Source organism: Acinonyx jubatus, chromosome B2 (genome assembly GCF_027475565.1).
Source record: "Acinonyx jubatus isolate Ajub_Pintada_27869175 chromosome B2, VMU_Ajub_asm_v1.0, whole genome shotgun sequence".
In the NCBI taxonomy this organism is placed as follows: domain Eukaryota; kingdom Metazoa; phylum Chordata; class Mammalia; order Carnivora; family Felidae; genus Acinonyx; species Acinonyx jubatus.
This window is the reverse complement of record NC_069385.1, coordinates 34,585,930-34,608,651: the sequence shown is the minus strand read 5'-3', so window position 1 is coordinate 34,608,651 and position 22,722 is coordinate 34,585,930. Positions and strand designations below refer to the sequence as shown.

Genomic DNA, 22,722 nt, shown 5'->3' with positions numbered 1-22,722 from the left:
GGTTCGCAGGAAAGTATCACACTTGTGTGTCTACAGATATAAGTGGTAAAACTGGAACTTCGACAGATCTGGAACCCTCTGGATTCCAGATGAGAGCAGTGCAGTGCGTCCAAGACAGGGAGATAAATCCCCCAATCCTCTATTGTTACTAATAGCTCAGTTAATCAAAATCTAACTTAGGAGTAGATTCCACATAAGGTTTAATTTGCATCACCTTGGCCCTGATCCAGAGCTGTTTGTCCCTAAATTTTCCCAAGAGAAGTAAAAATAGAATACGCTTGAGCTACTGCAGGCTGGCACGGGTTTTCAGGTCCACTGCAAAAACACATCTACCCACTCTGAGCTAAAAGGATCATGACCCAGAAGAAACCTTCCCAACATCGTTCTTTCGTTCATACCAGACTATAACGGAAGCTGTTTCATTAAGAGGTTCCTGGCGATAGAAATCAGAGTGCCTCTCTGTGCAGCTATCTTTGGCTTATGCAAGAGTCTTGACAGACACTGATGAGGCATGTCTTGCTTCATGGCTGTCTTCATCCTGTCTTCATAATCCATTTAGTTTTACTTTCATTTACACCACACAAATGTATCATTAGAAGCTATTGCTACATTTAATATTGGTGTCAAAAGTATGTATCCTAAGCATGCCTGGCTGGCTCAGTCGGAAGGGTGCAGGAGTTCAAGCCACATGTTGGGTGCAGAGATCAGTAAAAAATAAATAAATGAATAAATGAACTTTAAAAAAAACAAGTATGGGGGCGCCTGGGTGGCTCAGTCGGTTGAATGTCCGACTTCGGCTCAGGTCATGATCTTGCGGTCCATGAGTTCAAGCCCCGCCTCGGGCTCTGAGCGGGCTCTGTGCTGACAGCTCAGAGCCTGGAGCCTGTTTCAGATTCTGTGTCTCCCTCTCTCTCTGACCCTCCCCCGTTCATGCTCTGTCTGTATCAAAAATAAATAAACGTTAAAAAAATATTAAAATAAAAACCAAGTATGTACTCTAAGCCCATCTAACAATACAATTATTTCTCACCGGGAAGAAAATATGGCTAATTCCACATACCTTTTCTCCTGAAATAGACTATTTAGATGCTATATACACTCTGTAATGCACAAAACCAGAACTTTGAGTGTCAGTGCCAAATGAAGTCAAACACAAAAATCAACTCGTTCAGTAGGCTTAGTTTGCAAATTACCTGCTTTCCATTTTTCTTCTCTATATCAAATTACTGCACCTGGCTAGTTCAGTTGGTAGAGCATGCAACTCTTGACCTTGGGGTTTGAGTTCGAGCCCCATGTTGGGTATAGAGATTACTTAAAAATAAAATCTTAAAAAAAATTACTGCAAAAACAGGCAATGTGATGTGGAGGAGGAATTCTGAAGTTGGGGGCCATGAGTCCTAGATTCTAGTCCCGGCTCTAATACTAACATGTCATATGAGCATGGACCCATCCCTGAACTTCTCTCCTTAGTTCCCTTACATCTGGAAAGGAAGAAGGATGAACAAAGAACTTCTAAGATCTCTTCCAGTCTAATACTCTCTTCCAATTCTACTTTCTACTTTGGAGCCCACTGACCCAACCTATAACAATGCTTCTTCTCTACTTTAAACTTTTTTTTTTCCTACTCTAAACTTCTATTGGAACTAATTATGAATTTTTGTTATCATTCTCCGGCATCCCCATTAGGAAAAAAAGACCACTCTGCTACAAGACTAACCAAACATCTGCTCTTTTTCCCCCATTTCACTGAGATGTAATCGATATATTATGTTGCATTGGTTTAAGGTACACAATATGATTTGATATATGTATATATTGTGAAGTCATTACCACAAATATAGTTAACATTCATCACCTTGCATAGTTATGATGTTTTTTCTTGTGATAAGAACTTTAAAGATTGACTCTTAGCAACTTCAACTGGCCATGCGGTATTAATAACTATAGTCACCATGCTGTAAACTACATCCCAAGATTTATCTTATTTATCTTATACCTGGATGTTTATACATTTTGTACCCATTTCCCCCACCCTCCAGGAACGCCCATCTGTTCTGTTTCTATGAATTCCATTTTTTTTTTTTTAAGAATTCTCCTAAAGGGGCGCCTGGGTGGCGCAGTCGGTTAAGCGTCCGACTTCAGCCAGGTCACGATCTCGTGGTCCATGAGTTCAAGCCCCGCGTCAGGCTCTGGGCTGATGGCTCAGAGCCTGGAGCCTGTTTCCGATTCTGTGTCTCCCTCTCTCTCTGCCCCTCCCCCATTCATGCTCTGTCTCTCTCTGTCCCAAAAATAAATAAACGTTGAAAAAAAATTAAAAAAAAAAAAAGAATTCTCCTATGAGTGAGATCCTACAGATACAGTAAAGAAATAACAGAACTGAGGAAGGAGATCTGAAGTACGACACCAACTTCTATGCAAAATGAAATTTGTGGCTTGTTGATTCTGTTGGCAAAGGATGTTATTAGGCTACTCAGAATCACAAACAAGGTTAGAAGTACTCTTAGATATTAAGCAGATTCTATTTCACAATAATTAACAAGGAGAGAAAACGAAGCATGCTAAATCACATCAGAAATTTCCTTTGGCTCTTTCAGGCGTGCCAGGAAGAATCTAAGTCGCTTTTACTGCTTCTGCTATTCCTGTGCTCGTGAAGCAGGGGGAAGAGCCTCAGTCATTTCCAATTAATTACTCATTGAATTTTCTAACCCTTGATCATCTTTCCTTTTGAGCTTTCATCTAAGTATCTCTAAGAACTTTTGAATATTAATTATAACAACACCGTCCTGAAATAATTTGGGGCTGTGATTAAAATTCCATGCCCTACATTTGGTTACTCTCTTTATGTGTGAAACCTAAAAAAAATAATAATAATAAATCCTAGAAGGTTAGAGCTTGGACAGATGTCAGTGCTCATCAAGGTCCACTTCACGTCTTACAGACGGAGGTTCTGAGGCTACCAAGGTTAAGGGACAGAGTGGATTTCACCTGGCTAGCCACAAACAGACTTAGCATACAATAACCACATCCTGTTCTCCGGGGCCTCACTTGAGCTTGTGCCAAAATAACATATTTCATAATAATCTTTTACCCATTCGCCTAAGTTACTAAAAAAAAATAAAAATTAGCTTATGAATAACTTTCTTAGAGACAAGGCCAACACGTAGGTGGGAACGCCTGCTGCCATTCACTGGATGGCCCGAGAGCCTAAACAAAACACCTTTTCCTTCCCGAAATTTTTGACATTTGTTGCACCCTCTCAAAATGAGGGTAATTAAGATTAGCTCAATCATCTCTAGGTGATGAGTTGCATTCAACTTTGGAGTTGGATGAGGTAAAGTGTGCTCAAGTCCAAGAAAGCAGCCTCCAAACACCAAAAGTCTACTTTATCTGGCTAGTAACACTAGAACCTGGGTTCAAATACTAGGTTACCGGTTAGAGGTCACAATACGATGACGTTGGTTTGGTTTGTTATAAAGTGACCTATACAGCCCAAGGTTCTCTGAGAAAGAGTGGGCCACTAAGGTGGGAGGTAAGGACACTGGAATATAACAGAGGAAGAAATAGGACAACATTGAGAGAATGTCTAAAAAATATTCCAATTAATCCACAACACGGCCTAAGTCTGGCACTCAAATGACACAAATATCCAAGAAGACCATATCAACATGGTTTAAAGTTGGACATTAAGAATCAGATAGACCTGCTTCCTCCAATTCTGTAGCCATGTGACCCCGGGCTTGATACTTTACCCCCTTAAGCCTCAGTTTTCTCATCTATAAAGTGGGTATAATAACCGAATCTCCCTCATGGAACTATTGGGAAAATTAAAGGAGATAATACAAATAAACAGTAGCAAACATTAGGCACATAATAAGTACTCAATAAGTTAACTCTTTAAAAAAAATTTTTTTAATGTTTATTTTTGAGACAGAGAGAGACCGACCAAGTGAAAGTGGGGGAGGGGCAGAGAGAGAGAGAGGGGGACACAGAATCTGAAGCAGGATCCGGGCTCTGAGGTGACAGCACAGAGCCCAATGCAGGGCTCGAACCCATGAACTGTGAGATCATGACCTGAGCCGAAGTTTGATGCTTAACTGACTGAGCCACCCAGGCGCCCCAGTAAATTAACTCTTAAACATGCTTCAGAATAACTGGACCAACCTTACTCCGAGTGCTTAGCCCTTAATGGTCCATGCAGTGTGAAAAGCAAAGACACTCTTGAAGCACTCCCTTGAGGCTATTTTTCTTCTTTCCAGGAAAGCTATTTTTAAAATTAACATAGGCTAGTGTATCCCTTCCATATGATTTTTGTTTTGTTTTATTTTAGAGAGAAAGAGCACGCAAGCAGGGAGTGGGGGGAGGAAGAGAGACAGAGAATCTTAAGCAGGCTCTATGCTCAGCCTGAAGCCCAATGTGGGGCTCGATCCCACAACCCTGGGATCATGACCTGAACTGAAATTAAGAGCCAAAAGATCAACTGTCTGAGCCACTCGGGCACCCCCCAGATGTTTTATTTGAAGGTACAAGGCTTAAGCTAATCCTTCTGTCCACCATTATTTTTCATTTCTTCAGAGACATTCAGAAAATGTGGTGAAATCATATTGACCTGGATTGCATTACAGCATCTAACCTGAATACTTCATTGTCCTTACCCTTGCAGTCTCTTTCCTGTTTTCTCCCTTTTGTTTTATTCTGCCTTATGAGGCTCTGTAACTCCTCAAAGAAAGCACGGATGATCGAAAGAGAAATGAAGAAACTCGGTAATAGTAGTTTAATATTCAGACTAATAATTTAGTAATAGTTGAAAATACAAATAAATTGAGTTAATAGGGCCCAAAGTCTAGAAGTTTCATGACCTAAAAAATATCTCTAGAAATAATTATGTACCCTTTTAATTTTCTTTGTGCCTTACACAATGTCACAAGCCTGTGTTTCTGATAACATACATTATAATTTCCAAAATAGCATAGAAATTCATTTTATAGAGCTCATAGGAGTGTTCCTTGACTATACCACCTTTTTCAGATATTCAGTTTAATTTTGCTACAGTAGGGGTAGAGTTAATCAAAATTATGCCAGATGGGTTTGGTAATATTCTGCCAAAAATAAAGAATGGCTTTCTATTAGACTTACCAAAATTCTACTCCAAACTGGAGATAAGGCACAGTTTTATTCTGGCAAAATATCAGGCCAGGTGTTCCTGTTAGTTATCAGTAGCCTGAAATCCGCCACGATCCACTTCAGAAAATAAATTCTACCGCAATTACAAATAAGGGTTGCATGTGTCCTATAAATGTCTTCTATCTCTTTTGTTCTCATGCGCCATCTAGTGTTACGTAAGGGAATATTCAGCTACATTCTCAACCTTGCGGAGATGAAAGCCTTAGTATGGATACAGACCACATGTCCAAAGCCTTTGCCCTCATTTTTTGTATGAAGCACTCACTGCTTTATGGAGGTGAAACACAGATAATTGCTGATACACATGGGATTCGATTCTATTCTAGACTAGTGACGGACATTCTCCATAATGCTCCGTTGACTTCCTTTATTTACTGTTCATCATCACAATTATTAACAGTTTCCGTGTCACAGAACTGAGATAGACACATTATTCAGTATAGAAACCTGGGTATCACAGTGGCTTTGGAGTGAGACAAGTAAGTCTGATTGGGGAAGGTTATACCCTTCACTCAGTTCCATCATCTGTAAAATGTACATCATCCTACCCATCACCATCATCATCATATCTGTCTCAGAGAGCTATTATGGAGAAAGAAAAACGGGTGAAGTCTCTAGTAGAGTCTATGATTCACGGGAGTAGTCCATTAGTGGCAGCCATTTTTAATATGGTAGGAGTATCCCTATAAAACGGGGTTCTCAGAAGCCAGTATTTGGTTGGCTCAGCACCCATCTGGGCAAATCAAATAAGGATCTGTACAGTAACTGGAGTATCCTTCCTCTCGACTAGCAATCCTCCTCCTGTGGTGTAAGTATGGTGTAACAAGAAGGGGATCTCGTGCTCAAGTAGATCTCACACTCCACCCTCGCCTATCAGCCACATGACCTCAGACTTTCCCCTTGACCTCTCTGCAGTGAGGTTTCAACATCTGTCATATAGGGATGATGATCATACCTAGCACATTGGCTTTTTGTGAGGATTAATGTGTTGCCACATGTACCAAGCACACAGCAAACACTATAGAATTTCTGTTAAGAATTTCTGTTAAGTCTAAAGCGGCAATTTAAAGCGAAAGAAAACAAGTCATTTACTTGGTACAAGCGCTAATAATTGATGTAGAACTGATATTGAACTAAACCTAAATTCTCAAGAAAGAGATTCCTACAGTATAGAGGTTGATTTCCTTCATCTGAAACAAGTAGGAAAAGTTCTATATTTTAGGGGTTTCTAATTTATAACGTTTAAAAATGTCATCTTCTTAAATGTCTTCTCAAAAATGTCAAAACAAAGATCTGTTTGATAGAAGGATTTTAGTTTCACAATAATTTTCCCTGATTTCTTTCTCTCTGCTCAACACCATACTAAGTGCTCGTGGTTCTTTTCTCACTTAATCCCTGGGACCACGCTTTCAGGGGGAAGGGCATAACCATTTTCCAGATTGCACTGATGAGGAACTAAAGCCTTAGAGAAATTAAGTAATTTACACACGTTCACAGAGCTAGTATGTATGAAAAACAAGACAAAAAAAAAAAAAAAAAGACAACCAGAATCCCAATCCAGGAATGTTTAGTATGTAAAACAGCCTTTCCACTAAAATGGTTGAAACCACTCCCTGCAAGTACTTCAAAGTGAAATAATCTCCAGATCTTAAAGCAAATTGTTTAGTTTCTCTACAGAAGCTATTTTCCTTACATATAAAATGAGAGTGATTAGATCCAAGATCCTGAAAATACTAGAATTTAAAGCCAATATTTTTACTTTATAAATCTGGCTGGTAAATCTAGAAATTTATTCATTTAAAATTTAAAAATACATCCACTCATGATTTTTTCTTTTAAATTTATTTATTTGATGGGGGAGAGATAGACAGAGAGCGGGAGAGAGGCAGAGAGAGAGAGAGAGAGAGAGAGAGAGAGAGAGAATAAGAGAGAGAGACAAAGAGACAGAATATCCCAAACAGGCTCCATTCTGTCAGCGTGGAGCCCAATATGGGTCTTGATCTCAGGAACTCTGAGATCATGACCTGAGCCGAAATCAAGAATCCCACACTTAACCAACTGAGCCACCCCGGCGTCCCTACTCATATTTCTGTTGCATTCTCTAATTAATTGCTGCTCTAAAAGTTATAATTACCTTTATCAGTAAAACAACAGTTTAAATTTGGTATTATCTCATTCAGAATTCAAAAGGTATAAGGATATCTGTTCTTAGGCATATAGCATATTAACTCTGTACTTGGTCATTTTAATAATGTACAAATTTTCTACAAGCCTAGAATTAAAAAAACACCAATCATCCCACATGGTCTAACTTGTTAAAATCTACAATGTATTACATCTGTCAGGAAAATACAGGGGCATCAGCGCGGCTCAGTCAATTAAGCGTCCGACTCTTGATTCTGGCCCAAGTCATGATCTCACAGTTCACTGGGATCAAGCCCCCAAATAGGGTTCTGCACTGACAGCACGGAGCCTGCTTGGAATTCTCTCTCTCCCTTTCTCTCTATGCCCCTCCCCCACTTGCTTCCCCCTTCAAAATAAATGAATAAAAATAATTATATATACATAAAGTTTTTATATATATATAATATCCTAATACAGAATATCCTAAAACTTGATGGTTGACTTACCCCACATATTCTTATTTTATAATATTTAAATATTTAATGTTAACAATGTCACCTCTTCAATTGTTTACTCATCAGCCAATCTCAATTTCTTTATTTAGGTAAACACAAACAATGGGGAAATCTGCCACAAGTCAACCTGAACATTAGCAGAAGAAAACATTACCTGTGGCCATTTTGTTTTTACTTTTGTCAAGTCAGCCAAACATTTATAATAAAAAGAAAGCAATATTTATTAGTGAAACTTTACATTCTCTTTTTAAGGATGCTCTACACTCAACGTGAGGCTTGAACTCACAACCCCAAGATCAAGAGTCACATGCTCTACCTATTGAGTCAGCCAGGAGCCCTGAAACCATACGCTCTTTAACACTCAGTGAATACATATTCAATAACTGGAAAGGGGCTACCTGCTATGATAGTACTGATGTAACTATAGACAGTGCCAAACTCACTCTCAGATATCAGCCTATACAGCAACCTCTGTTCAATGGCCTGGCCAAACATGTGAAATTGGTGGTGGTTTCCAAGAGAAGGGAACTGAGCCCATGACAAATTAACATGTTACTGTAGCAATCGTATTTATATAAAGGAAGAAGACTCCTCCCCATCCCTGAGCAACCGCTGTGAGCTCTATTATCTGTCATAGAAGGCTGTTTGCAACCTCTTCACAGCACTCATACCCTGACATGTTCATTCATTGTGCCTCTTTCCCATCAAAATTCAGGTTCCCCACCCCCAATCAGGAATTATCCTGTCTTCTCACTCCTGTATCCTGGTGCCTACTAGTGCCTGACACATTAAAGATGATCAAAACATAGTTACTGAGTAATGAATGAAATCAAGCGAGTGGTTAAACAATGACCTTCTGCTTCTAAATATTTTTCTTATCCCTAACCCTTTGCTGTTAGGTGTGTTTTTAAAAATGTTTATTTATTTTGAGAGAGCATGCTGCATGCATGTGCATGAGTGGGGGAGGGACAGAGAGGGAAGGAGGGAGGGGGGAGGGGGAGAGGGAGAGAGACAGAGACTGGGCGTGGGGGGGGGAGGGAAAGAGACAGGGAGTGAGGGAGAGGGAATCCCAAGCAGGCTCCATGCTCAGCACCGAGCCTGATGCAGGGTTCGATCCCACACATCATGAGATCGTGACCTGAACTAAAATCAAGAGTCAGATGCTCAACTGACAGAGTCACCCAGGCGCCCCAGTTGTTGTCCTTTCTATAGCTCCACCCCCTAGAAGCAATCTCCTGCCTTGGTTAACAAGTATGTCTTAATCTGAAAACTCTTCATAGCCAAGGACAGCCAGGAATGATTTAGTGGTGAGCTGTTAGCCGCCTGCTCCTGAGCTCTGAGGACACTTACACATGAGGGACACAGCTTTCCTTCTGGTCAAAAGACACTTCCAGATGGTTCCACCTCTCCTCTGGAAACTTCTTTCTGAGGTGTTTCTCATAGACTAGATGCTCTCATTCAGCAACATGAACTTTGTTCATTTCCACCATGTTTAGAGTTACAAAGTTCTTTATGGGTTGACAGACTTGCATCTTAGAAGCACCATCTTTCATTAAGGGATACATATAATCTCCACCATTCTGACTTATGACTTGGGTAAGATATACTCCCGCACTGAGTTACTGCTTTCTAAATGACAAGCCTATATCCAATAGACAGCCTACATCCAATCCACAGCTACCTTTAGACCTTCTCTGTTCCACCCCAAACCCCCTCAAATCTGTAGTAGAAGGCCCACAACCAAATCGCACACAAAGGCACTAGGCTGACCATTGGGCCTCTCCGTACTCCATTGCCCTCTAGTTACTTCCACTTGGAAGTAGATCTCATGTTGCTAAGCCCAAGGAAAGGGCAGTGACTACAGGCACTTTATGCTATGGCATGGTTTATAAGGCCAACCCTCACCTCTTGCTTTGGGAGTTGGTGAGCATAAGCTGCACAAAGTATCAGATCCCCTCCAACAAAGGCATAAACAATCAGACAAATGGTAGCCTTGTTGGTTATCATTAAGTATCATTAGGGACCTGGGTGTGTGGTGCTAATTCTTAGCCTGGCTATGCCCTGTTGTCTTCTAAATTTCACTTGATGTCATTTGAATCAGGCCCTTTTTTATTTCGACAACCTAGACAAACCAGAAACCCACATCCATGGCAGAACAGACCTACAGACCTTCCAGAGCTCGACGGGAGAAGACCATAGTCCGAGCAGAGGCACAAGAGTACCTAAGGAGCTTTTTAAGTCACAGATTCCTAATCTTTAGTCTCAGAAAATTTTGATTCAGGAAAACTGAAGTGAAGAGAGAGAAACTGTATTCTTTAAAACTTTGCTCACTACTGCTTTTACCCAACCACTCAAGCATCCACTTCACTGTATCTGAAGAACATTCATTTTGGGAACCCACTAACTGACCTAAACCACACTCCTACGAGCAATTCAAAAAGCAACAATAACTATGTCATTGTGCTCTCAGAAAAACGGGAGCTCTCATTCATTCACTCATCTGTGAGTCAGGCACCATGCTACGAATCCGTAGGGAACTAAAAATGAGTAAGATTGTAGTTCCTGAGGGCAGGACTGATGATAGTCCTATGGGGTCTGGTACAAAATGAAAATGCAGGGCCCTGGTTCAAAAAGTATTAAGCATTTCAAGACAGTGACAGAAGAGCATTAAACCCAGCATAGGTCCCATCTGAACATGGGCAAAACATATTCACTTTGGAAACCCACAGACCTAAAAAGAGCATTCGTAAGAGCAATGCAAAAACCAACAGGAAGTACTTCGTTTTTGCTCTCAAAAGAAGGAGAGCCCGCAGCTATGCCTAGGGGCTTGCCCGTGTATAAGGGAGTAATTTAGAACATTCCCACCTGAGAAATGAAGTTCAAACAGGCAAAAAGTGACAAGGTAACCAAAAGATACTGATCATTAAGAAAGTGTCTCCATTTCAATTGATTCTTCTAGTTGAATAACCAGTCCTAACACTGCCAACGAAGGAGGTTAAAATAATAGCAATCCCAGAATAATGAATTACTGTTCTCCATTACTTTGGGGGTTTCCTGGGTGCTACTGCTTTCTAGAAGGTGTAAAAATTAATCCTTAGGAATAAAAGCTCTTCTTTGTAGAGATGACAGAGGCATAAGCAAGGTATATCCATGAGTTCATGAAAAGGAAAGGAGTCTTCATTTCCACTTAACTCACAATAGCTTGCTAACATCCTTTCTAATCTTCTAAGGAAATGCAATAAATAAATAAATAAACAAATACATGTGAAAATTTTCACTCAAGACAGTCAGCTTGAAACTTGAATTAACCCAAATGCACTAAATAAATGAGCTCTTCCATACTTTAGAACATTATTCTTCTTAAGCCATTTGTCAAACTCATGTTCTGACATTTTCATGTTAGCAATCCTCATGATTTCGTAATATAGAATTATGTAGTTTAAGACATTGATGACTGTTTTGTTTATGGGTCTGGGGGTCTATAAACCCAAATGTTGGTATTTATTCCTATCTTTTGAAGGCCAAAGTTGGGGGTGGGGGGTGGGACGGGAAGTACAGACCAAAACATGACCAAAATGCTTGCCCTTCATAAACACAGAGCGTAAGAGTTCTTTGTGTAGCTAATGACGGTTGAGGTTACTACATTAGCTGCCAAAGTGCCAACAATTTGGTTCTTCTACATTTACTATTTCACGGTTGCTTTGCCTTATTTGCATTCTGACAGAATACTCAGCTTCAGAACATTACAAATAGCAATCAACAAAATTAAAATGAACAGCTTTATAGCCTGCTGAAATTATGGAAGAAAGGAGACAAGTTCTCCAAGCAAAAGCACATACAGAGCAACAGGGCCTTGTATTGCTTTAAAAACACCTACCCACGTTAAGGAATGTCTTCTTCCTGCACGCAGGGAGGAAGAAGCAGGCAAGAAGACCTCTCGTGCCATTTCTGGCAGGCACTCGTACATTTAAACTTGCTATCGTGAAACCACGGAAGGGGGATGGAGTAGGAGCTATTCACGCTGTTCAAAAGGAAACCTCACTTTCAAGAAAAGAAGAAAGGGAACTCATCAAGGAGGGATTTCAAATTAATTTTACACAGTGGGGAAAAAAGTGTACAAACTAACATGTCAAGTTTGCTAAGGAAAAGAAAAAAATTTCCGCCAAATTGAACACAGTGTACTTTTTGGACTGGTTTTTTTGGTTTTTTGGTTTTTTTTTTTTTGAAGTCCGCTGAGAAATGTAACATACGTGCACTGAACAAGATTCCAGCTTAGAGTTTTCCTGAAAACCGAGAATGTAACGCAATCTGTATCTAATGATTATTTCAAACTTATTAGTCAAAACATCTTCTACATACCTCACTCAGCAAAGCCCATATGATAGTTTCAAAAGCATGACAACTAAGTGAGTTTTCTTCAGAATCATTCTTTTTAAGTTACACACCAATGCTGGGGATTCTGACTTGGCAAGTCTAGGGCAAGACCCAAGCATTTTTTTTTTTTTAATAAATTGTTTTTAAACTTACGAGGTGATGCTGAGACACAGCCAAGTCTCAGAGCCATCGTTCTAAACTAATGGTTCTCAAAGTGTGGCCCCCGGGCCAGCATCAGGAGCAAAATCTGGGAAGCTGTTTGGATTGCAGCTTCTGGATCACCCCGCAGACCCACCAAATTCGAACCTCAGTGGAGGAGGGGCAGCAGGCTGCACTTTAACGAGCCCTCCAGGTGATTCTGATTTGTGTTAAAGTTGGAGAATAGCTGTTTAACTCAAAAATGAGTTAGGTCAAATTCATTTGTCTTGTAATTACCAAAACAAAGCAACCAGACCTTTCACCAGATTTTCTTTTATAGTTTCTGTATTCAACACGCAAATCAAAATAAACCTTAGAAATTTATTTCTCCCTGAAAGGACCTAACAGCTGCTACTTTGGACACGTTTCTGTAAGCAATCACTTTGGCCACCTTGAGCTCAGTCTCTGGCTCCTTCCCTGGGTTAGGACAGAGGTCAGCAAACGGTTGCTATAAAGGCCCAGAGAGTAAATGTTTTCAGTCCAGCAGGCCAGATGGTCTCTGTCATGGCCACCCAACTCTGCCATTTACAATGCACAAATGATGGGTGTGGCTGTGTTCCAATGAAACTTTATTTACAAAAACAGGTGTCAGGCCAAATTTGGCCCAAGGGCTATAGTTTGCTGACCTCGGAGTTTAAGAACCAATGGCAGACTAGTTGGGGAGGGTAGGGGAGAGGAATAAAACATGCCATCCCAACCCATGAATGTACATTCTCCCATGAGCACAAACTTATCCAGTCTGGAAGCTGCTTCCAGGTGAAGGACAGCAAACTATAAAGAAGAAAAAGAAAAAGCATTGTGTCTCATTTATTCCCTTAGGATTTATTCACAGAGTTAGTGCATTCCATGTGCCTGGAACCAAACATCAAAGCCCTACCCCCATAAACCCAAGTCCGACAGAAGAAAAAATGAAAATTAGAAACAATGCACTGTGATACAGCCAGACAATGAAATGTTATTCAGCATTCCAAAGAATGAGCTATTATGTCATGAAAAGGCAAAGGGAAAACAAATGCATGTTACTAAATGAATGAAGCCAATCTGAAAAGACTATACGCTGTGGGATTCTAACTCTAAGACATTCTGGAAAAGGCAGCACGATGGAGACAGTAAAAAGATCAGTGTTGTCAGGGGGTTGGGGAGAAGGTAGATAAATTAATAGAGCACACACAGAGGATTTTTAGGGAAGTAAAACTACTCCGTATGATACTATAATGGGGGATAGATGCATTATGTATTTGTCCAAACCCACAGAATGTACAAAACTAAGAGTGAACCCTAAAGTAAACTACGGGCTCTGGGTGATGATGATGATGTGTCAGTGTTAGGTTCAACAACTGTAATAAATTTACTTCTCTGGTGAGGGATGCTGATAAAGGGGGAGGCTGTGCATGTGTGGGGGCAGGGAGCACAGGAGAAATGTCTATAACAACCTTCTCAGTGTTGTCTTGAATTTAAAAGTGATAAAAAGAGGGGCACCTGAGTGGCTCAGTCAGCTGATCTTCTGACTTTGGCTCATGATCTTGCAGTTCACGAGTTCAAACCCCGCGTCAGGCTCTGTGCTGACAGCTCAGAACCTGAAGCCTGCTTCAGATTCTGTGTCTCTCTCTCTCTCCCGCTCGTACTGTCTCTGTCTCTCTCTAAAATAAACATTTTAAAAAATGTTTTTAAATGATAAAAAGAAAAGCTCATTAAAAAAAATATTCCCAATGCATAGAGTGAAAAAATATATCTGATAGGATTATCAGTAGAGGGATATTAGAATGTAAAAATAACATCAGTGAGACATCTGATACTATATTGTTGTTCCGATCATGATGGTTTTATTCCAATAAATTATACCAACTGACCCATTAATTCATGGACCTCAGCTCATGGTTTCAGGATTAAGCAAACTAATTGCTTAAGAGAGCCCATAGGGCTGAGGAAAGAAGCCTGGTCCAAAGACAGGCCAAACTCTGTAACAACAGTAACAATGACCCCAAACAGCCCATCATGGCTTCTCTCTTTGTAGGGTTCTTTCTGTTTAGGCTGTACATTCATAGAGGGCAATTCTACATTTTATTCATCCTTGTATCTTCAGGAATTAATACAGTATGAGGCACATGGAAGGCACATAATAAATAGTGTACAATGCCATGAAAAGAATAAGTTGCCATTATTTGAGTGGTCACTAAAAAAATGCTTTCAAATGGATCAAACTGTTCTGGGAATATAGAAGGGATGACTGGCACTCCCTGAAGAAGCTAAGAAATAAATAACACTAGATCTGGATCTCCAGGAATGAATAAGACTATGCTACTTGGAGAACAAGAAGAAAGATATTCCAGGTAGAGAAAACAGCAGGTGTAGAGGCATAAAGTTCAAGATTAACACTTTCAGGAAACAAAGATCAACAAAGCTGGACCATAGGGTGAAACAGTGAGAAAAAAAAAGTGGGGGGGGATAAAAAATGAAGGCAAAGAAAATGTACCTTACATCTGAGAAATTCAGAGATTATCCAAACATATGGCATTGTATCCTGCAACCTGGAAACGGTCATGATCAAACACTTAAAAAGCCCCAATAGATCGCTCTGGCTGTAGCCCAAATAGAGAAGTATTGCAGGAGGATGCTTAACAGACCCGATGAAAGAAGTTGACTGAACCTAAACAATGACCAGTAGAATAGATGGGAGAAAAAAAATTGAGAGGCTTTTCTGAACTTGCATGGATATTCTTTCCTTAATTAGGAAAGAATAAGGAAGAAAAAGCTAAGGTAAGGTTCTCCCCTTTCTCATTTAGGAGACTTCAGAACAGGTAAGACTCTTGGGGCATCTGGATGGCTCAGTCTGTTAAGCTTTTTTGATTTAGGCTCAGGTCATGATCTCATGGTTCATGGAGATCGAGCCCTACAATGGAGCTCTGTGTTGATAGCATGGAGCCTGCTTGGGATATTCTCTCTCTCTCTCTCGCTCTCTCTCTCAAAATAAACAAAAAAACCAACAACAGTTAAGACTCTTACCTGAGTCAGGGGATAAAGCAGGAGAAGCAAGCAAGTTTGGAATACAAAGACAGACCCTATTCTGTTGTGAATAAACTGAACTTCAGACAGTTGGGGAAAGATACAGTCTCAAATGTTTAATAGAGTAGCTTATATGAAACCACTCTGAAAGCTTGAGAACACAGTGCAAACTGGTAATACATTTAATGTTTTATTTATTTATTTCCAGAGAGAGACAGAGTGTGAACGGAGGAGGGACAGAGAGAGACACACACAGAATCCAGGCTCCAGGCTCTGAGCGACCGGTCAGCACAGAGCCTGATGCAGGCTCGAACCCCAAAACCCTGAGATCATGACCTGAGCCGGTCACACACTCAACCAGCTGAGCCACCCAGCTGCCCCATAATGCTAAAATTTTAACAGTAATCAAGAAAGGACACACCTGTAAAATGTAATGCACTCTGAACCCAGAGTAAGAGGTGAAATGGTCACATTTTTAGGAAGCGCCCGATTTCTCCCTTACCAATAAGTACCTCTGGAAGGTGAAGGCCTCGGAGCAAAAACCTAGAAAAAAAATAAATCTTTGGTCCTCTCCGCTCCAAATAACCCTTGGTTCAGGCCAGGGCAGACCAGCCCTACAAGCTTAGTTTCTTACTGGGCTACCTCGAGTGAAAAGATTCCAGAAACAGCCAAAGAGTTCTAGTGCCCATGTTTTTCAAAAGCGGGGACAGCGAATGGCACAATTTACATCTAAGGTCAAAAGGTCAAATTTGGCTTTCCTAACCCCAAGGAATGTCTGTGGTATTGATTTGGGATATGGGAAGGGATGGTTTATGAAGACAGCATTCACTACAGATCACTGAGTCCCAGTGTCTGGGGTACAGTAAAATATTTAATGAATAAAGAAGGGAGTGATTCTATGGCACATAAACTAATTTTGTCAACCAGACTTAGGGCAGACATTTTCTAGTTTATTTAAGAGGTTTTATCAGAACATCCAGAATAAACCAGTTTCCTAAAAATAATATACTGGCTTCAAGAAGGATTCACACGATAGATAACAAAAATATTATACATAAAATTGAATGGTAAGATTGTGGCATATTTCATGTCTTTGGGGAAGAGGTCCCTGTATTTTCTAAGTTTTCTATAAGACAGATACCAAAAACATTACAGTGATTACATCTAGGTGGTAGGATTAGGATTCAATATCTTTGGGGACTTATCAATGGTATAGGTTTTCTGTAACAGAAATATATTACTTCTGTAATAAGAAATGAAATATAATTTGAAGAAAGTCTATACATGCCAGCTTCCACAGCCCCCACACCTCCTTAGTTCAAGTTAGAGACATCTTCTGTCTGCAACACATCTCCCAGCTTTCTCTCTGGCCCTATGGTGCCTTCTCCATTGAGCAGCCATGATGCTCCTTTAAACTGTAACGTGCTCCAGTAGGTTCATTGCATTTAAAAAATTTAGTCTCAGAGCACCTGGGTGGCACAGTCAGTGGAGCTCAGGTCATGGGATCTGGCCTCCAGGCAGGCTCTAGGCAGAGTCTGAATGGAGAGCCTGCTTGAGATTCTCTCTCTCCCTCTGCCCTTCCCCGTGCTCTTGTGCTTGGGCCTGTCCATACATTCTCTATCTCAGTCTCTACAAGACCCAAAGAACAGGGCCTGGCCTGTCTCTCTGATCTTATCTCCTAATTTACCCCTCCCCCTACACTGGTCTCTAAATCCCTACCCAACCCCCCCCCCCCCAACCTTCTCCACCCAGCCACACTGCTTTATATCTGCCTCTAGAACAAACCAAGCAACCAGGAACAGGTCCCCAGACTTCAATCCCATACTGATCCCAGATCAAATGTTATCTCTTCAGAGAGAGGGCTTCCCTGAGTGCTCCACCAGAAGTCACACTCCATACAATTTCTTGGTCTGCTGTTCACAACACTTACAAGGACCTGCTGTTATTTCACTCATGGGCTCCTTCCCCATTTGAACCACCAATCTCTCCCATGCTATAAGCCCCTTGAGAGCAGGAACCTTATTTCAAAGGTCCATCCTGAGGATCACAACAGAGCTTGTCATACAGATGCACAATGGAACTTTTGGCAGGTGGTAGGGGTGATCAGCTGGCAAGATTTTACCTGAACGTTGCCTTCAAGTTTATTTTATGTTGTGTTTGAGGAAGTGATAAAGACAGTGCATGTTCTTTCGCAGCACACGAGGGCATCACCATTACCAGACTGTGTGATATACTGAAGTAGAAGCAGAAAATGAGAATTTAATGAGGGCTGTTCCTTTGTATGCTTTTACTGAAGGACTGCTTGGAACTGAAGGTCTCTTAGAGATTCACCAGGTTAATCCTACAACAGCTTATTTTTTTTTTTTTACATGTCCTATAACCAAGACATTCAAACATAAATAACATGAGAAAATTAAAGATGGAGGAGGGAGTGGAAAATACACACTGGTATGTTTCAAACCATGCAGAGATTCAGATTCAACCTTGATTTGTTCTCTTATCCTCCCATTGCTGAGGTATTCAGCAGAAAACAAGGTCACAGAAAAACAACACGGGGCTTATCCTCAAACCTGAGGATGGGTTTGTATTCCCAAGTTAAATTCCTAGCAGTGACAATCTGAAAGTTGCTGGTTGGAGTAAAAGCTGAATATGCCCTTGAAGAAGACCCAGAATCCCTGGAATTCTGGACATAAATATATCAACTCTGGAGCTAGTCTGATGTCTGGCTTCTTGCCTAGACTCCACTTAATACTCGAGTATTTCTAGTTCTGTACGGTTACAGTTATCCTTTGCTTGAATTGCTAAAACCAAAGCTAAGAGTTGTCCTAAATAATGAAAAACTCAATTATTAAATCAAAAGCAATCAGTGACTAAGACTAACACCTTTCATGCTATACAAAGAGAGTTGATTAGCTCTTTTTAGACTGCTACAAAAAAATCTGATGAGAAGGACAGCTGAGAAAGTTCTATACAATTATTAAAATGAAAACATCTCTGATTATGTGGCTCCTCTATTGAAAATATGTGGGATTTATCCTCGTCTAAACATACTGCAGCTGAACTGGGTTCAAATCTTAAACGCTACTTGAGCCTATCTCCAAAACAGTGGCAGAAACAAAGAAGCAGACATAAGTTCTTTAATGAAGCAAAAGACAGGAAATACATACATATTAGGACTGAACTTCTAGTACTATTTGATTAAGAGGAAAAATGAAATTCGCTATATTGCAAGTGTTTGCTTCACAAACTATAAGGGAGTTTGTGACATCTCACCAATCCTCTGTCTGATACGGAAGAGACACTTAACAATAACAGCGGGTACAAGTTAGTGATGGACATGAAAGGATGAGATGGCCTCACCCCCGTTCTCACCTCCTCAAACGGGAAACATCATGACTTTCACTGGACTCATCATGTGTCATAAGTGGATATTGGGGGAGAGGAGAAGGAGAAGGAAACAGAAGGGCTACCTACTACCTAACATCCACATATGCGATAACTTTTTAGGAGAAAAACAGGAGGTTTTCTTCTTCCAACTGATAATTAAGACACCATTCTGGGCGATTGCTGACAGCAGCTCTTAGTATTAGAACAAATTCTACGTCCAACTAGAAAAGAAATGATCACTACTAATTAGCTAAGGAAAAAAGAAAAAAAGCACCTCTCAGAAACCATTCCAAGAGCCTCTGGTGGGCTCAGTCAGTAGAGCGTGCGGACTCTTGATCTCGTGGCTGTGAGTTCGAGCTCCCGTTAGGTGAAGAGATTAAAAATAACATCTTAAAAAAAAAAAAAAAAAGAAAGAAAGAAACCATTCCACAGAAAGAGTTCAAGAACAAGAAGCAGAGGCAGGCCTCAGAAGACGGTTTTTCTCAGTAAAATTCTGGGTCTTTGGGAGCTTCTGAAAAGGGTGCTTATGTTAATTCCACTGAGGGACACCTGGGTTGGTGTCAGCTAGGGTGAACAGGTAAAGGTCAGAGGGTCAGAGGCTAGACTATTAACCTCTGAGCCGGGGGGGGGGGGGGGGGGGGTGGTGGAAAGGCAGCTTTTGTCTTGCCACAGATCAGCTGAGAGTTCAGAACTTGGTGTGCTCTGAATGTAAAGAGGCAGGATATTTACACCAGAAAAGGGAGGAAAGGAATGGATTTCTCCCAGTTCCCAGGCTAGTAATCCAACTTTAAAGAACTTTGTCCCTTCTGTAGAACAAAGCCTGCTGAACTCAAGACTGTTGGTTCTAGTCCCTGCAAAATACACTAGAAATAGGAATTTTTACCTCTGGGCAAACTTGATCCCTCACCCTTTCTTACTAGATGCTGTTCACTTGTTCATAGTTAATGGATCCCCAAGGGAATGCATCACAACACCTATTACATTAAAGAGAAGCCTTTGGGCGGGGGGGCAGGGGGGCATGGGTGAAATAGGTGAAGGGGATGAAGAGTTCACTTATTGTGATGACCAACCGATGTATAGAAGTGTTGACTCATTATACTGTACACCTGAAACTAATATAACACTATGTTAATCATACTGGAATGTACAAATTAATGACTAAACATCAAACCCTCCCAAAATAAAGAAAGAAAATAAAAAGAAGGCCTTAGCAATGATCTGTCCTGGAATTTTAACTTTTTTTCAGTCAAGTATTCACATGAAGTATTTCCTTGTCTATTTTTTCCTCGATCGCTGCAAGATGTGTATTTTTTTTGTTTCAGTTTTGATAAGAAAAAAGTCCTATGCTGTCTTAGAGAAATAATATGCTGTTTTAAATGAATTGTTACTAATAAACTTATCTTTAAAGAGGAAATAAAGAAATCTAATGTCAGACAAGAAAACATTTTTCTGCCCCGTTTGATTACAATCGCTAAACGTTAGGGAATACTTATAGACCTACTATTGCTTATTAAGTTGGGGTTTACTTGGAAAAGTGATCCCTTCTCTCAAAACCTCCAGCGGAATTAATAGTAATTGAATCTGTTTATGTTCTGAAAGCCTCTTTTTTCTTTTACATGAAGATCCATCTGAAGATGGTGAGTCCAGTTTTCATCAAAAATAATTCATTTGCAGCCGCAAAGTTAATTTATGTGTTTCTTTACTTTATAACTGATGCCTCTGTGAAGAAGTTAGCCTGATCAATACCCACAGGATATGAAGGGTGTTAATTTTTTTTTCTTTAAATTTGTGGACTCCTGTTGATTTCTCAGGAGTAAACCCTGAACATTTGTTTTTACAAATAACCAGATAACTATAGTATGAATGTTTCCTTTCCAGTCAGCTGAAGTTCAATGCTGACCAAGGTTGTGGTGAATTTTAATATTATTCTCCCTTGGCCATAAGTGAAATCATAATCATTTTGAAAAAGCTGCCAATTATATCCATTTGCCTATATGGCATAAAGTACCTTTCCCTAGAATATGCAAAGAATCTTTTTTTTTTTTTTAAACCTCATCTTGTAAATAGAGACCTAAATTTTACCAAGCAAGTCAGGGTCACGGTTAAGAATAACAGAGGTAATAAAGAACACCAATTCTTATTTCAACGTCCTCCTGAAAGGCTTTTTAAAATCACACAGAAAGTCCTGTTTCTCAGTCTTCGTTAAAAGCAAACTTGCAGTGTGAGAACAAGGCTAATAATTACAAGATCTTTCCTGGCTGTGGATTTCAGAGCTAGCAAAAGCACGGAAAAGAGAAAAGCATGCAAATGGAGTTTTCTTTACCTGAAGTGAAAGCGGTGCACCAGCTTCGTGACTACCGTAACCATCCTTCCCAGGTCAAGAGCCGGGAATGCCAGAGTGGCAAGAAGTGAAGAAGGAAGCGAAGGTTGGAGCCGCTGCAAGAATCTTCCCAGGGCCCTTTCTCCCGTGACACACCTCCTCTCTCTGGCTCCGAAGGCAAGTGGCTCCCGCTCGCCCTTCACGGTTACCCACAAGCCTGTCATTTCTGCTCCATCATCCGGCAGCTGCCAGAAGCACCCGGCAGAAGCGTGCACACCGGGCGGCTGAGCACGAGCCCGGCGCGGAGCAGGCGGAGTGCCTCCCGGGGAGCCCGGGGCTGCGCGGCCACAGCTGACGATCCTAAAGCCGCACGTTACAGGGCGGAGCGGAGCTTTCCAGGAACCAGGACCAGCTGCGGCACAGCCCGGCGCTTCCCGGAGCCTAGTGCAAGCCCAAGCTCGCGGGGAGCTCCGGAAGCGGCCCCAGCTACTGAGCATGCTCGGCTTCCCTCGGCTCCACGAGGGCCTTCCGACGGGTGACTTCTCTTGATTTGAGAAAAGGGGTAGAATGGAGAAGCGTGCGGAGGGTCAGATCCAGTGGAGGTGATTTTTTTGAGCGTGGAGATGTCCTTCTCCCGATACCTCCCCCGCCCCCCAACCAAAAAAAGAAAAAGAAGAGAAGAAAGACGAGACGATGCATTGCATTGCAGTGAACAAATATTGATAGGTTGATAGAGATGTTTGGAAGCTATCGATTGTTGTTTAGTCTTTAACACTCCCTGCACAATTAAGTTGTCTGCGGGGTCAAGTATGTAGTGTAAGCTGCGAAAGGATGCTAATCCTAGAAAGTTACTAGCACTCAAGATTCGGTATGGAATTGCCTATATTTGAAAGTCTAAGCAATGTGTCATGAATCAATCAGTTGATATCTACATAAGTGAAATCTGCCTAAAGACAATGACTTTTAGTTAAACGTATTTTATAAAGCGTGAAATTTTTGAGATTTAAACGTTAATTTATATTATAACTTACATTTTGATTTTTAAATCTTTCAGATGGCAAGATTCAGCAGGGAATGTTGTTTATTCATGACTGTAAACCCAAATCATTTATCAGGGCTTGGTAAATGACAAGTGCTCCATAAATGCTTGCGTGAGAATGAATTGTGGGTTAGATAATCTGTAAAATCTGTAAATAACACGGGAAGGCTGAAGTTCTTGAACTTGGTATGAACTATTGACCTTATCAGCTTTTTGTTTTAGGCTAGCCAAGTATTTGAAAATAGGAGTACAGGGGCGCCTGGGTGGCTCGGTCGGTTAAGCGTCTGACTTCGGCTCAGGTCATGATCTCACGGTCTGTGAGTTTGAGCCCCGCGTTGGGCTCTGTGCTGACAGCTCAGAGCCTGGAGCCTGTTTCAGATTCTGTGTCTCCCTCTCTCTCTGCCCCTCCCCTGTTCACGCTCTGCCTCTCTCTGTCTCAAAAATAAATAAACATTAAAAACAAATTTTAAAAGAAAAAGAAAATAGGAGTACACTAAATTTTTGTCATATAGGTGTCCAATGATAAGCAAATTTTTTTTTAAATATGATTTTCATTTTCGTGTTGTTTTGTGTGTGTGTCC

The 22,722-nt window shown here is 40.8% G+C and overlaps 1 protein-coding gene across 3 annotated transcripts in view; it reads right to left on the bottom strand.

Moving 5' to 3' along the window:
* ARHGAP18 (Rho GTPase activating protein 18) overlaps positions 1-21,614 on the bottom strand; it is a 191,772-nt gene extending 170,158 nt beyond the window's left edge. For all 3 annotated transcript variants that reach the window (XM_027056930.1, XM_027056932.1, XM_053222253.1), the window contains exon 1: positions 21,106-21,614. In XM_027056930.1, coding sequence (XP_026912731.1) covers positions 21,106-21,599 — 494 coding nt within the window. In that variant the 5' untranslated portion in view covers positions 21,600-21,614. The remainder of the gene's footprint in view (positions 1-21,105) is intronic.
* Positions 21,615-22,722: the final 1,108 nt, after the last annotated feature.